Source organism: Passer montanus, unplaced genomic scaffold, assembly GCF_014805655.1.
Source record: "Passer montanus isolate IOZ18808 unplaced genomic scaffold, ASM1480565v1 scaffold47, whole genome shotgun sequence".
Classification (NCBI taxonomy): domain Eukaryota; kingdom Metazoa; phylum Chordata; class Aves; order Passeriformes; family Passeridae; genus Passer; species Passer montanus.
Window position 1 is genome coordinate 775895 of NW_024369596.1, and position 13918 is coordinate 789812.

At 67.9% G+C, this 13918-nt stretch overlaps 6 protein-coding genes across 7 annotated transcripts in view; 1 reads left to right on the forward strand and 5 right to left on the reverse strand.

Moving 5' to 3' along the window:
• The window catches only part of BUD13 (BUD13 homolog), a 6358-nt gene extending 6039 nt beyond the window's left edge, over nucleotides 1–319 (reverse strand). The window contains exon 1 of one of the 2 annotated variants that reach the window (XM_039722022.1): nucleotides 52–319. In XM_039722022.1, the coding sequence (XP_039577956.1) occupies nucleotides 52–170 (119 nt within the window). In that variant the 5' untranslated portion in view covers nucleotides 171–319. The remainder of the gene's footprint in view (nucleotides 1–51) is intronic. The other variant, XM_039722023.1, reaches the window with a different exon arrangement.
• Nucleotides 320–1052: 733 nt separating this feature from the next.
• Nucleotides 1053–4833, reverse strand: ZPR1 (ZPR1 zinc finger). Its single transcript, XM_039722029.1, has 14 exons — nucleotides 4436–4833; nucleotides 3771–3932; nucleotides 3566–3656; nucleotides 3406–3476; nucleotides 3135–3221; nucleotides 2941–3063; nucleotides 2807–2860; nucleotides 2654–2720; nucleotides 2425–2495; nucleotides 2177–2266; nucleotides 1966–2076; nucleotides 1802–1888; nucleotides 1643–1708; nucleotides 1053–1413 (listed from the first exon to the last, which is right to left on the reverse strand). The coding sequence occupies exons 1-14, from the start codon at nucleotides 4610–4612 to the stop codon at nucleotides 1279–1281; spliced, it is 1392 nt and encodes a 463-aa protein (XP_039577963.1). The 5' UTR covers nucleotides 4613–4833; the 3' UTR covers nucleotides 1053–1278.
• Nucleotides 4834–5188: 355 nt separating this feature from the next.
• On the reverse strand, nucleotides 5189–6782 carry APOA4 (apolipoprotein A4). The gene is made up of 4 exons (XM_039722030.1): nucleotides 6691–6782; nucleotides 6494–6560; nucleotides 6255–6381; nucleotides 5189–6173 (listed from the first exon to the last, which is right to left on the reverse strand). The coding sequence occupies exons 2-4, from the start codon at nucleotides 6540–6542 to the stop codon at nucleotides 5246–5248; spliced, it is 1104 nt and encodes a 367-aa protein (XP_039577964.1). The 5' UTR covers nucleotides 6543–6560; nucleotides 6691–6782; the 3' UTR covers nucleotides 5189–5245.
• A 638-nt stretch (nucleotides 6783–7420) lies between these two features.
• LOC120508439 (apolipoprotein C-III-like) lies at nucleotides 7421–8437 on the forward strand. Its single transcript, XM_039722032.1, has 4 exons — nucleotides 7421–7690; nucleotides 7800–7859; nucleotides 7944–8070; nucleotides 8249–8437. The coding sequence occupies exons 2-4, from the start codon at nucleotides 7802–7804 to the stop codon at nucleotides 8343–8345; spliced, it is 282 nt and encodes a 93-aa protein (XP_039577966.1). The 5' UTR covers nucleotides 7421–7690; nucleotides 7800–7801; the 3' UTR covers nucleotides 8346–8437.
• Nucleotides 8438–8819: 382 nt separating this feature from the next.
• On the reverse strand, nucleotides 8820–10666 carry APOA1 (apolipoprotein A1). Its single transcript, XM_039722031.1, has 4 exons — nucleotides 10284–10666; nucleotides 10084–10139; nucleotides 9726–9879; nucleotides 8820–9651 (listed from the first exon to the last, which is right to left on the reverse strand). Exons 2-4 carry the CDS (start codon nucleotides 10124–10126, stop codon nucleotides 9054–9056), a joined length of 795 nt encoding a protein of 264 aa, XP_039577965.1. The 5' UTR covers nucleotides 10127–10139; nucleotides 10284–10666; the 3' UTR covers nucleotides 8820–9053.
• A 681-nt stretch (nucleotides 10667–11347) lies between these two features.
• The window catches only part of SIK3 (SIK family kinase 3), a 70504-nt gene continuing 67933 nt past the window's right edge, over nucleotides 11348–13918 (reverse strand). The window contains exons 23-25 of the mRNA XM_039722033.1: nucleotides 13518–13650; nucleotides 13268–13435; nucleotides 11348–12955 (exon numbers count right to left, since the gene is read on the reverse strand). Coding sequence (XP_039577967.1) covers nucleotides 13278–13435; nucleotides 13518–13650 — 291 coding nt within the window. The 3' untranslated portion in view covers nucleotides 11348–12955; nucleotides 13268–13277. The remainder of the gene's footprint in view (nucleotides 12956–13267; nucleotides 13436–13517; nucleotides 13651–13918) is intronic.

The following is a 13918-nucleotide window of genomic DNA, read 5'->3' on the forward strand; positions in this document are numbered from 1 at the left end:
GGGGGCTCGGGGGGGCAGCGGCCGGGGCGGCCCCGGCGCCGCGGGACTCACCCGCCTCTGGCGGTGCCGGCCGGCGGTTTCCTGCGGCGGCGGCGGCGCGGCGCGGCGGGCTCGGCGCCGCTCAGGTACCGCCGCAGGTACTCGGCCTTCGACAGCCCCGGCGCCGCCATCGCGCTCTGACGTCAAACTGCTGCGCCGGCAGGAAGGGGCGGGGCGTAACGTGGGCGTGGTCACTGCCATTTATGGAGATGTGGCAGGATGGGCGTGGCCAGGCCGCGGAAAGCCGTGAATGGAGTGGGGCGGGGCTGTGGGCGTGGCCAACCGGCAGCAAATGCCATGAATGGAGCGGGGCGGGGCTGTGGGCGTGGCCAAGCAACAGCCAGCACCACAAATGGAGCAGAGGGCGGGGCTGGAGGCGTGGCCAAACGGCAGCAAATGCCATGAATGGAGCGGGGCGGGGCTGTGGGCGTGGCCAACCGGCAGCAAATACCATGAATGGGGAGGGAGCAGGGACGTGGGCGTGGCCAAGCAACAGCCAGCACCACAAATGGAGCAGAGGGCGGGGCTGGAGGCGTGGCCAAAAGTCAACTAATACCATACATGGAGCTGCCAAGCGCAGCCAAATGACGGCCCATGCCATAAATGGAGCTGCGGGCGGGGCTGTGGGCGTGGCCAAACGGCAGCCAATGCCATACATGGACTTGTGGCAGGATGGGCGTGGCCAAGCCGTGGAAAGGCCATTAATGGAGCTGGGGCGTGGCTGTGGGCATGGCCAAATAGCAGCCAACACCATATATGGAGCTGTGGGCGTGGCCTAACAGCCCTGATACCATAAATGGAGTTGTGGGTGGGGCTGTGGGCATGGCCTAACTGCATACAATACCATATATGGAGCTATGGGCAGAGCTGTGGGCGTGGCCAAACAGCAAATGCCATAAATGGAGCTGTGGGTGGGGCTGTAGGTGTGGCCTAACTGCACCCAATACCATAAATGGAGCTGGGCGTGGCCTCGCAGCTGTTGGGGTTATGAATGGAGCAGCAGGACACGATGCCATGGGCATTCCCAATCAGCTTTATTGGGGAGCCACCTCAGGGCACAGCCCGCGGGAGGCACCGGCCCCAGGCAGGGCAGGAACAGCCCCAGCCCCAGGCAGGGCAGGAACAGCCCCCGGCCCCAGGCAGGGCAGGAACAGCCCCCAGCCCCAGGCAGGGCAGGCAGCCCCGGCCCCGCAGGAGCTCTGGTCCCGGCGTGCCTGGGGAAGGCCCAGGAGGGCCCCGCTACCGGCCCGAGGCCGGCTGGGGCTCGTAGCCCTCTGTTCTCATGTCGTTGAGGCCCAGCTCCTCGTTCTGCTCAAAGCTGCGCTCATAGCGCTGCACGCGCAGCTCCGGGTCCTCCTCGGGGGCGTACACGTTCTGTGGGGACGGGGGGAGACGGGTCAGCATCCCAACAGGCCCCAACCTGCCCTCGGGCACTGCCCCTGCACTGCCCTGTGCCCTCAGGCTCGGGCACCAGCACAGGCTGGCAGCCCCACACAGCCAGCAGGGCTTCCAGCATCTGCTAGTGCCCAAATCTCCAATTTGAACCCCTCTGCCACCAGGGAAATACCCCCCCAAACTGCCCGGGAGCCCACCCGGGGGGTACCTGAAGGTAACTGTTGCCTGCAGGGTCATCCATGATGAAGTGAGCCTGGGCCCTGCCCTCTATGACCTGCAGGGACACAGCACACCCCGTCAAGGCTCCTGCCAATCCTCCAGCAGCGCTGGCACCCGCGCAGAGCACGGCAATGCAGAGGGAACTCACGTCCTGCAGCCTGCCCAGGAACTCCTGCAGCTTCCCCGCGCTGCTGGGCGCGCAGCTGTCCCCCAGGGTGAAGGGGTTCTTCTCCACCTGCAGGGCAGGGGAGGCAGCTGTGAGCAGGCAGCCCCCCAGCGGGGCCGGGAGGGCTGAGCCCCCCGAGCACTCACCAGGTCCCTGATGTCCTTGAGCAGCCCCTCCAGCGTGGTGAACTTGCCCCCCAGCGCTCCCATGCCCAGCTCGAACTCCAGCTCGGGGATCTCCACGCTGCACGTCTCTGACTGCAGAGGGGAGCCCCCCGTGAGCCCCCGCAGGGAGGGCTGGGCCCCCCGGGCCCCCCGAGCCCCCCGGAGCACGGGGCAGGCGTCCTGGGCACGGCACCTTCAGGATGTCCCTGCTCATGTCCGACGGGTCCGTGATCCTGAGGGTGATCCTGGTGCCCTGCGGCTCGATGGCTCCTCCAGACTTCACCTGGGAGCAGCTCCGTGAGCTCACAGCCAGCCCAGCCCCGTGCCCACCCCAAACCTGACACAGCTCACACAGCACCTCCTGGCAGTGCCCCCAGGGGCATCTCCCTCCCCAGCAGCCCCGCTCAGGGACACAGGCACAGAACCCCAGCCCCTGCTCACCTCGTTGGTCCTGTGCCCGCAGGAGTCACAGTTGGTGGCCATGATAATCACCTCCTTGAAGTGGGGGATTTCTGGAGCAGGCAGTCAAGGCAAACACAAAGCAGCAGCCGAGGGGTGGCAGGACCCCGGAGGGAGCTGTGAGCAGCCCCGAGACAGCCCTGCAGCCCCCCTGAGAACGCCCCAGGCCCGAGGAGCAGCAGGCAGAGCCCAGCCCAGCCCCGAAGGATACGCACTAACTTCATGTTGGTGCTGGCCGGGGCGTTGCACTCGGGGCAGTTGGTGTTGAACTGCAGCACCTGGCGCGGGGAAGGGGCAGCCAGCAGGTGCCAGGCAGCCTGGCACAGCCGCCCTGGCTGTCCCCGAGCCCTGCAGCAGCACCCACCTCGTCCCTCAGGTCCTCGGCGGCGTCCGGCGGCTTCGCGTCCGGCTGCTCCCCCTGCAAGGGCAGCGTCAGCCCCGGCCCTGCTGGGGGCCCTGCTGGGGGCCCTGCCGGGGGTCCTGGGGCTGCAGCCTCACCTCCAGGCCCAGCAGGGCACACTGCTGGGGGCTCCTCCTGTAGTGAGTGACCAGCAGCGCCTCGTCCCTCTGCGGTGCCCGCGGGTTCTCCACGAAGCTGTTCCCGGAGGGGTCGTCCAGGATCTGCAGGAGCAGGGGGTGAGGGAGCTGCCCTGCAGCCTGCCCCGGGCAGCCTGAGCACCCCCAGCACTCACAAAGGTGAAGGGGGCCCGCACTTCCTTCAGCTGCCTCAGTTTACCAATGAACTCGTCAATCTTCCCGGCCACCTCTTTGTCCGCCGCCTGGAAGGGGACATGGGAGCACAGAGTGCTTGGAAGGGGGACACCCCGGGGGGCTCAGCTGCTGCAGGGCAGCCCAGAGCTGCTGGGGGTGACCCTGGCACGGCCCAGAGCTGTCCCCAGCAGCCTGTGTGACCCCAGGGCACAGGGGATGGTCCCCCCTGAGCAGTCCCCTCCCCAGCCTTACCCTGCGGGCGGGCTGGTCCTGCTCCAGGCCTGCCACAGCCCTGTCAATGATGCCCTCGATGGTGGTGAGCACTGGGCAAGGCAAGAACACAGAGCTGGTGACGCCGCGAGAGGGCCCAGGGACCCCCGGGAGCCCCCCGGGCGCTGCTGCAGTCACCCACCTCCCTTCTGGCTGAAGGCAGGCACCTCGAAGTCCAGCTCTGGGATTCGGGCCGAGGCGCAGTCCGTCTTCACCACCTCCCTGTTCAGGTCCTGCAGGCAGAGGCAGCGAGCAGCCTGAGCCCCCAGGAACAGCCTGAGCCCCCCAGGGGAGCAGCCTGGGACCCCCAGAGCAGCCTGGGCAGCAGCAGGGCGGGCAGTGCCCACCTGGCGCGAGGTGACAGCCAGGCTGTAGCGCACGCCCTGCTCCTGGATCCTGCCCGCCGCCTGGATCTCGGTGTTGGCCCAGCTGCAGCTGGGGCACGAGAAGGAGCTGACGATGATCTCCTTGAAGAAGGGGATCCTGGTGAGCAGCAGCCGGGTCACTCCCTGCGGGGGCAGCGAGGGGACTCGTGGGAATGGAGCCTGGGGACTGCCCCGCACACCTCCCCTCAGCCCCCCCGACCCCCCGGGGCCCCTACTCCCACAGCAGCTCGGGTCTTTCCCTGCTCCTGCCCCCTCTGGAACCCCCCCGGGCCCTGCCCGCTCCTCCCCGGGGCCACTGGGACCCCTGAGCCCGGGCAACAGAGGGGTCTGGGTCCCCTGACCCCACAGACCCCTGTGTCCCCCAATTCCTGCACATCCCTAACCCCACAGACCCCCTGGACACCCTGCCCTGCTCTCTGCTGACCCCACAGCCCCCTGTGCCCCCCAATTCCCGCACACCCCTGACCCCACAGACCCCTGCACACCTTGCCCTGCTCTCCCCTGACCCCTGTGCCCCCACATCCCTGACCCCACAGCTCCCTGTATCCCCCTGCCCTGCTCCCCGCAGCCCCCCGTGCCCCCAGTCCCCGCAGGCCGCCGCCGCCGGGCCGGCCGGGGCCCCTCACGTTGCGGTAGCAGTTCATGCACAGGGACTCAATCTCCGCGGGCCGCTGCTCGCCGTCCTCGGCGCTGAGGGGCCGGAACAGGGCCCCGCCGGGCGCGGCCGCCGCCTCCGTGGCCCCCAGCGCCGACATGATGGGGACGCGGCGCGGGGCGATGACGTCGATCACGTGACGGGTCATGTGACGCGCGCGGGGGCCGCGATGGCGGCGCCCTTGTTGGCGATCAGCCGCGGGCCCGGCCCGGGATCCACCCGGGATCAGCGCCGGGATCCAGCTCGGGATCCTCCCCGGGACCCTCCCCGGGGCTCTCCCCGCCCCGCCGGGGAACCCCGGGCACGGATAAAGGCGTCACTCCCCAGATTCTGAGTGTCCCCAGGCAGGGACAGAGGTGTCCCCCCCGCTGTCCCCGGGCGGGGCGCGGCACTCGCGCTGTCCCTGCCCAGCTTGCCCCGCTCCGGGCTGGGCTCGAACCTTCCCCGCCCGGCCGGGCAGCCCCGGCTCCTCTGTCTCTGTCCCCGGGGGCCAGCCCGGGCAGCCGCGGCTGCGGGCGAAGTCCGGGGTGAAACGCCGAGCTGCCAAAGTCCCCGCGGCTCCCTGGCCTGCGGCGACACGTGCGGCGGCTGCAGGCAGCGCTGGCCGTGCCCCATCCCGTCCCATCCCGTCCTGCCCCGTGCCAGCCCCGGCTCCTGCCGCAGCCCCTCGCCCCCTGTCCCCAGCCCGGGGTGTCCAAGGAAGGAAGGACAGACACACGGAGCAGCAGCACGTGCATCACAAGATTTATTTCTCCCACCGGAGGCGCGTGGCCGGCCGGCTCTAATCCTGGGGGGGCGCGGCGGTGCTGAGGAAGGCGGCCACCTTCTCCCGCACCTCCTTCTCCAGCAGCTCCAGGTGATCCTCCACGCCGGCCGCGCCCGAGTCCAGCTTGCCGCGCATCTCCTCCAGCCGCTGCACCAGCTGCCGCCCGAAGCTCTCCCCGGAGGGCGCGGCCTGCTGCCGGAAGGCCTCCAGGGCCTGCCCCACGCGCTGCTCCAGCTGCTGCGCCAGGGTCTGCAGGCGCTGCTGCAGGCTGCCGGCTTCGCCGCCCGCCGCCTCGCGCAGCTCCCGCGCCAGCGGGCTCAGCTGGGCGCGCAGCTCCTCCGAGCTGGCGGCCAGGCGGGCGCGCAGCTCCTCGGCCGCCCGCTCCATCTGCGCGCTCAGGCCCTGCAGCTGCCGCTCCAGCCCGCCCTGCAGCTCCTGCGCGTAGGGGCTGAGCCCCCGGCGCAGCTCGGCCACGCTGCGCTCCACCTGCGCCCGCAGCTCGTCAGCGTTGTCCTGCAGCCGCCGCTTGACGCTCTCCACGCCGCCGTCGATCTGCTGCTGCAGGCGGTCGGCGTAGGGGCTCAGCGAGGCCTGCACGCTGCCGGCGTTGTCGTGCAGGCGCTGGCGCAGCTCGGCGGCGTAGGGCTCCAGCGCCCGCTGCAGCTCGCCGGCGCCGCGGTCCACGCGCTCGCGCAGCTCCTCGGCGTAGGGGCCCATCCTGGCCTGCAGCTGGCGGATGTTGGTGCCGATCTGCTGGTGCACCTCGTCGGCGTAGGGCGCCAGCTTGGCCTGCAGCTCGCGCAGCTCCCGCTGGATCTGCTCCTTGAGGCGCTGCGAGTCCTGCGCCAGCCGCGCCTGCATGTCCACGGCGAAGGGCACCAGCCGCTCCTGCAGCTCCTCGGCGTAGGCGCTGACGCTCTGCAGGTTGCTCTTCAGCAGGGTGCTGGGGAGAGGGGACAGTCAGGGCCGCTGTGCCCTCCCCTCTGAGCCCCCCGAGCCCCCCGAGCCCCCCGGCCGGGCTCACTTGAGCTGCTTGCTGAGCTCGCTCTGGTGCAGCTGCTCCACCGTGTCCTTGGTGCTGCTGCCCAGCTCGGTGAAGTACTTCCAGATCACGCCGGCCACCTCGTCGGGGTTCACGTCAGCCCGGGAGCCTGCAGGGGGAGCCGGGGTCAGCGCTCACGCGGCCCCGGCCCCGCGGGGACAGCGGGGACATTGCCAGCGCCGCCCGGGCAGCGCCACCCTGCCGGCGCCGGGGAGCCTCACCTGAGATCGCGAGGAGAAGCAGGACAAGGGCGGCCGCCTTGGGCGCCATCCTGAGCGCTGGGGACTCCTGTGGGAGCAGAGAGAGGTCAAGGAAGGCCCAGGGACCAGGAGCAGCAGCCAGAGGCCATGGAGAGCCGGGCTCCCCCTCCCGGTCCCTCCCGGTCCCTCCCGGCTCCTGCAGCCCCTGCAGCCCTCACCTGTGCTGCCAGTGCCGCGGTAGCTGCAGGGCCGGCAGCTCCCAGCTCTATTTATGCAGCCCCAGCGCTTCCACGCAGGCTGTGACACAGCCCGGGCTTGGACTTTAGCACGGGCACAACGTGGAAGGGCCTGACGTGTGCTCGGGCCTGACATCACCCAGAGCCCGGGCATCACCCATGGCCCCGCCGGCGCCCGGGGGGTGACAGGGACAGAGGGCTGGGGGGACACAGGGCACCCCGAGCCCCTCCTGGGGACAGGGACCGGGGCTGGGGACACCCCAGGGCTCTGTGGGTGCAGCACTGGCTCTAACCTGCCATGGGTGGTGGGATGGGTGGCAGCGTGACAGGACACGGGGGCTGGGGACGCTGCAGGGACCTCCCAGCTCTGCCACCAGATGGGCAGGACAGGGCTCGGGGCAGGACAGGGCTCGGGGGCTCAGGGGGACGCTGTGACGGAGCCGGGGACACACAGGATGCCATCCTTCCCTCCCAGTCCATTCCTAGAGGGAGCCCCGGCACAGGAAGAGGCACGGGCACTGCGGGGCACTGCAGCCACACGGTGCCTGGGAACGCAGCTGGGCCCCGCGCGTGTCCCCAGCCGTGGGCACCGGGCTCTGGGCACCCGCCGGGGGCAGCCCCGGGGGCAGCGGGGCCGCGGCGATGTCGCTGCGGGCAAAGGGCAGGGCGGGCGGGGGCAGTGGCAAGGTCCGGAGAGCCCCGCGGTGCCCGGGGACGGGGCCGCTGGATGTCACCCGTGTGCCGTGCGCGCCCGGGGCTGCCCCTCCGCGGGCTGGCTGCGCTCACGCGTGTGCCCGCGGCTCCGCGCACACGCACGGACACGCGGGGCCCCGGCGGGCTCCGTCCCCGCGGGATTTCCCAACTGCTGGCAGGACGCGGCGCCCCTGCAGCCCCCCCGCGCCCTGCCCCGACCTTTGCACGAATCCCCCGGAGCTATAAAGAGGGAGCCCGGGGCCGCCCCGCGTCACACAGCCCGGCGCAGGTGAGTGGGGACATCCCTGGCGAGGGTGGTGCTGGCAGAGGGACGGGCTCGGGACCCCCCCGTGCCCCCCCTGCGCTGCCCCACATCGTGCGCTCTGCTCTCCCCCCAGCCATGAAGGTGTCGCTGCTGTTCCTGCTGGCCTGCACGGCCGTCCTGGCGCTGGGAGCACGTAAGGGCCGGGGGGCTGCGGGGCTGGGGGCACACACGGGGGGCGCAGCCCGTGCCCCCCGTGCCAGCAGGCTCGCTCTCGCAGGGGCCGACTCGCCGGAGGAGCCGAAGGCGCTGGTGCAGAAGGTGCAGGAGCTGGCCCAGAAAGCCACGGCCATGGCCAAGGAAGCCTTCAGCAGGGTGCGGGAGTCGGAGGCGGCGCAGCAGGCCAGGTGCCCCCGGACCCCGCCAGCCCTGTCCCCGTCCCCATCCCCGTCCCGGTCCCCGTTCCTGTCCCCATCCCCGGCCCTGTCCCTGTCCCCGTCCCCATCCCCGTCCCTGTCCCCGTGGAGCGGGCCAGGCCCCGCGCTGACCCCCTGCCCTCCCCGCCCTCCCTTCCCCTCCCTGCAGGCAGTGGCTGTCGGACAGCGCGGAGCTGGCGAAGCAGCGGCTGGTGTGGCTCAAGCAGCAGCTGGCCGAGCTCCTGAAGAAGACTCCGCCCGCGTAGCCTCGCCAGGGGCTGCCCGGGGTCTGTCGGGGACCCCCCCCCGATCCCCACCCGCTGCCGTGGTGCTCTCAATAAAGCGGGGCTGTCGCAAACGCTGTGGTGGCATCACTGGGGCTGGCAGGGAGGAGTGGGACCCGCGGGGGGAGCGGGGGCTGGGGCAGACACCAGCACGGGGTACACACGGCCGTGTCGGGCTGCCCAGGGTGCCAGGAGCCGGGTGCTGCTGCCAAAAACTCCAAATTCAGTGCCACACTCCCCAGCGCCCTGAGTGGGGCTGAGCTCGGCTGCAGCTCGGGCAGAGCTGGACTCAGAACTGGGTGAGTGCAGGGCACCCCTCCCAGCCCCGGGCACCCCTCACAGCCCCGGGCACCCCTCACCAGCTCCCTGTGTCCCCAGTCCCTCTGGGACCCCCAGAACCCCCAGCTCAGAGCACCCCGTGCCCCCTCCAGCATCCACTGCAAGGACTGAGCGAGCTCCAATAACTTAAGTCAAGTTTATTTCTCAAAAGGGAGGCAAAGCTGAGAGCGACGCCGGGCTGGGGAGGGAATTCTAGGGGAAGAGGGGGTCTCCGGGGAGGACACCCCGGGGCTGGGCTGGCCCGGGGCTCCTGCAGCCTGTCCCCGGAGCCCCTGAGGAGAAGTGCCCGGGGCAGGGCAGGGGGCTGCGGGGCGGGGCTGGGCTCAGTCCCTGGCCGCGCCGGCCGGCAGCTCAGGCCACGGTCTTCTGGAGGTCCTCCAGCAAGCTGAGGAAACGGGCCTTGAGGCTCTCGGTGTAGGGGGTGAGGCGCTCCTTGAAGTCCTGCACCAGGGGCGTCATCTTCTCGCGCAGGTTGCTGAGCTGCTCCACCACCTTGGCCTGGTACTCGGCGGCCTGGGGGATGCCCTTCTCGCGGATCTCCTCCAGCTTCTGGCTCAGCTTCTGCCGCAGCTCGTCACTGAAGGGGGCCACGTTCTTGCGCAGCTCCTCGACGTGCCCGCGCAGGCGGTCCCGCGCCTCCTCGGCCACCGGGGTCAGCTTCTGCTGCAGCAGCTCCACCTTCTGCTTGCTGAGCTCCTTCAGCTCCTGGGCGAGGGGTGCCAGGCGCTGGCGGTACTGCTCCAGGTCCTCCGTCCACTTGGCAGAGAACTGGTCCAGGAAGGGCTTGATCTTCTCCTTCACCTCCTCCAGGTCCTTGGTCAGCTCCTTGCGCAGGGACTCGGTGTCCTTCAGCCACATCTCCCGCACCTCTTTGTAGTAGGGGGCCACGTCCTCTCTCAGCTTGGCGGCGGCCGCGCCCAGCGTGTCGAGGTTCTCGCCCAGCTTCAGGCTGTGGGACAGGAGAGGGGGGGTCACACACGGCCCCGGGGCCCCCCAGCCCCCCGCCACACACCCCCCACTTACTCCAGCTGTTTGCCCACGGTGGAGGCCTCGAACTGGGCAATGGCTTCCTTGCCGCTGGCCTTCACCGTCTCCAGGTAGACATCGAGCATGTCCTTGAGGCGATCCAGGGGTGCCTGGGGATCATCGTGCTGCCAGAAGGAGCGGGCCTGGGTGCCTGCGGAGAGAGCCGCCCGTGCTCAGGACACGCTGCCCGGGGCCGGCTCCAGCCCTGCCGCGGTCCTGCCCGGCCCGGAGGAACCAGGGAGCGCCGCGGCTGCAGCCCGGCTTGCGGAGCGCTTCGGGACCCGGCGGCTGCGGGCTCGGCCCCGTCCCGCCCGTGCCGCTCCATCCCGGGCAGCGCAGCCCCGGCCGGACCTACCCGTCAGGCAGAGCAGGGCGAGGGTCAGCACCACGGCTCTCATCTTCGCGCAGGACCTGCGGGCAGACACAGAGAGTTGGGCGCGGGGAGCCCCGGCAGAGCCAACCCGGGGGTCCCGATCCCCAGCCCGGCTCCGGGGGTCCCGGCCGAGGGGCACCGCTCCGTCCCTGCGGCTCCTGCGGGGCAGCCCGGGCTCTCACCAGCTCTCTCCACCGCTGCTGCTCGTCCCGTCTGAGCGGCCGGGGCTGCGGCGCCGCTATTTATGCCGGAGGGGCAGTTCCGCGGAGATAAGCCAGCGCGGCGGCCGCTCCGCGCTCCCGGCGGGGATGTGGCGCGCAGGGTCCAAGGATCGCGCAGCATCGCCGCGCGGCGCGGGCTTGGCAGGGGCGGCGAGCAAACAGGAGCTCCCCGCGGGACGCGCCTCGCCGGCCAAGGAGCTGTTTACGCTGCCGGTGACCCAGATTCCCGCTGGCCCCGGGGCCCCTCGCAGCCCCCAGGGGTTGGCCGCCGGCCCGGGGACAAGGTTTATTCCCGCAGGGATTTGGCCTGCCGTACCCGGACCCCTCGCCTCGGCCGCGGGGCTGTGCCCCGTCCTTCACGGGGCCGCTCACGTCACCCCTTTCCCCGCTGTGTGCCCGGGAGCTGCGCCCTGCCCGCCCACCCAGCCCCAGCTGCGGACCTGGGCAAGGGGAAGGCTCAGAGCGGCACCAGCACTGGCACGGCCGCCCCAAAGCCCCCTCGGCCCGAGCCAGCCCCAGGAGCTTCCCCGTGCCACTGCCACCAGGGCAGGGATGCGCAGGAATCAGGCTGAGCCCGGCCTGGCGAGGGGAGAGAGGGGACAGGGGGACAGGGGCCGTGTCCCCAGAGGGCTGCAGGGGTGTGCGGGGCTGGCAGTGCCAGGGGAGCTGCTGCAGAGCAATGATGCTCCCGTTGCTGGGTGGCTCCCTGCAGCCCCAGCCCGTGCAGCCCACAAGGGCATGGCACAGGAGTGCCACCGCAGGTGCTGCAGGCACGGCACAGCTCCCTGCGCCCCCCAGACCCTGCCCACAGCTGGAAAAGCCCCAGTGCAGTGGATGCAGCAGATGCAGGCTCTGCAGCGCTGCTGGAGCCACACCCGGGCTCTGGCTGCAGGGGGCTGCAGGAAACCCAGCCAGGGGGGGCTGCTGGGGACCAGGGGAAGTGACAGCGCCAGGGATGGACTGGGGACAGCAGCTGCCACCCTTTGAACTCTGGTGTTGAGCAACAAGGCAAACAAGAGCCCAGGGAAGATCATAATCATGGTTTTATTTGTTATGATCCCACTGTCCAACTAATTGACTAGTTGCAAGTGACCCACAAAAAATGGACTGAAGATTTACTGAAACTTTTTTTTTCCTGTTCGTTTTTAGTCCAACATAAATGAGGAAGAAAAAAAAATACTTCTGACATTTCCAAAAAACAGAAATAATAGCAAAGTATATTAATATACATTCAACATATACTGCGCGTATTGATTACTACAATACAAAGCCATGATAAAAAAAGTGTGATACTGCGGATGGCACGGTGACGGGGCAGCTGCTGCTGGGGGGGGCCCGGCGACTCTCCCAGGATACAGTGTCATGTAAACAAAAGGAAAACGAACCAAAGGGACAGAGCAAAAGGCTTTCAGCGTTTCCCACCCTCCCCGAGCCCCCAGGGCACGGCCGGGCTCGGAGCTTCCCTCCTGATTGCCGGGATCGCAGAGCTGCCAGCGTCGTTCTCCCGGAGAAGGGGAGGCCGGGAAGAGGCACGGGGTAAGGACAGCAAAGTCACCTCTGCCGTGCTGGTTTCACACTTCCTTCTGTGCAAAGTCAGGAGGGCTGGGTCGATGTTTCTTTTAGTTTTAAAAAATATTCCGGAAAAAAAATGTCAGTAAGAAGGATCTGAGCTGGAGCTTGTCAACTCCCAAAGGCAAGGGTGACACCACGAGCTCCTGAGCCCCAGGGCTGGGGGGCCTCCTGCTCTATCCACCACGGAAAGGATGGAAAAGGGACAAAGAAGAGACCTCTGCACGTCCCGACTGTATAAGGAGAATTACCACTGTCGCCACTGGCACGAGAGAAAACCAGTCACAAGTACAATGTCATTAAAAGAAATAAAATACTTTGAACAAAAGGTGCAAGTCACAATTCATATAGAACAGAATCTAGTTAAAAATTTCTCTCAAACAGAAATTCCTTTTGCCTTTTATTAATAACAATAATAATAAAACAACATTTACCAAAAAAAACAATTCCTACGTGATCAGGAGGAAAAGCGAAGGAAACAAAGAAAAATCCATCTGCCCTACATTAGCCAGGAAAAGAAAAAAACCCAAGTCGTGGCAGATTTGGAAAGAAAAGGGGAGGGAGGGCAGGGCAGGGGTGATCCTGTCAGCACCCCGACACACGAGAGGGACAGAGCAGACAGAGGTGAGACAAGAAGTGGATGCACCGGGGTGGGGAGGGCCCCGCCAGCCCTGCCAGGCCCAGACCCCCCAGTGCAGAGGGACAGAGAGGAAGGAGAGCGTGGCCTCCATCCAGGAGCAGCTCCAGCCCCCTTGCACCTGCCCAGGGCAGGCTCCAGGAAGGCTCAGCCCGGCGTGGGGCCCGGGCAGGGCCAGCCCCCAGAGCAGCCCCGGCGCCGAGGCCGATCCTCTGTGTCGGGCTCAGGGCTCTGGGTGTAGCTGGAGTTACAGGCAAGTGTGGCAGAAATTAAAGAACCCAAAGGAACGACACACTGGATGAAGTGAGGATGAGGAAAGGGGCCATGGTATTCCAGTTAGTCAGAAATACTACGGCAATTTGGCGCAATGCTGCTAGATACTGTTGGTTTAAAATGGACCTTTTCGTTTCAAAGCTGTACACAAACCCTGCAAGAGAGAGAAAGAGAGAGAAACAGAGCTGTTAGGGAACACCAGAATGGCACATCTCCTCCCACAGCCCTCCAGCACCCCCAGGCCACTCCTGACCCTGCCCCAGGAGAGAGACCCTGCCCTGCAGAGGGGTCTGAGTGCAGCACAAGCCTGGAAGGAGGGAGGCAGTCCCTGGGCACATGGGGGGACAGCAATCAGCTTCAGCACAGGAGGTCCGAGCAGAGGGCCCCAAGCCCAGCACTGGAGCAACGAGCAGGGAAGGCAACCCATGGGAGTGGTGTGGTGAGAGAAGGACACACGGATACTCACTCCCTCCTGGTTACACCCCTGCCTGCTCCATCCCAAAGGGCACCTCTGGGTGCTTGTAGCTCAGCAGGACGTCCGTGATACACGTCGAGGGGTAGCAGGAGGTGTTGAGGTGCTGGCTGCCATCGCCCAGGCTCGCGTGCTCTTGACCTTCCAAACTCTCCCCGCATTCTGCAAGGGCAAAGGGGTGACTCAGCAGCCGTGGCCGTGGCTCAGCTCGCCCAGGAGCTGCCCACGCCCTGCCCGTGCTCACCCTCGCCGTCCCTGTCGCGCAGCTGCTGGCTGGCCATCAGCGACGACTGGCTGAGCACGGCGTCCGACATCCGCGCAGAGCTCAGCGCTTTTCCTGCCATCAGACTCATGCCAGGCAAGTTATCCAGCTGCACCTGTGGGCACGGCAGGGCACACACTCAGGGGGAGCTCAGGATCCTGCTGTGCCCCATCTGCCCACGGACAGGTGCCCGGGGAGCCTCTGCAAACCTTCAGCAGGGGTTTGGAAAGACAAGAACTGCATCAGGCACAGCCTGGGAGGATGGACTGAGCTGGCTGGCCATCAGCGACGACTGGCTGAGCACGGCGTCCGACATCCGCGCAGAGCTCAGCGCTTTTCCTGCCATCAGACTCATGCCAGGCAAGTTATCCAGCTGCACCTGT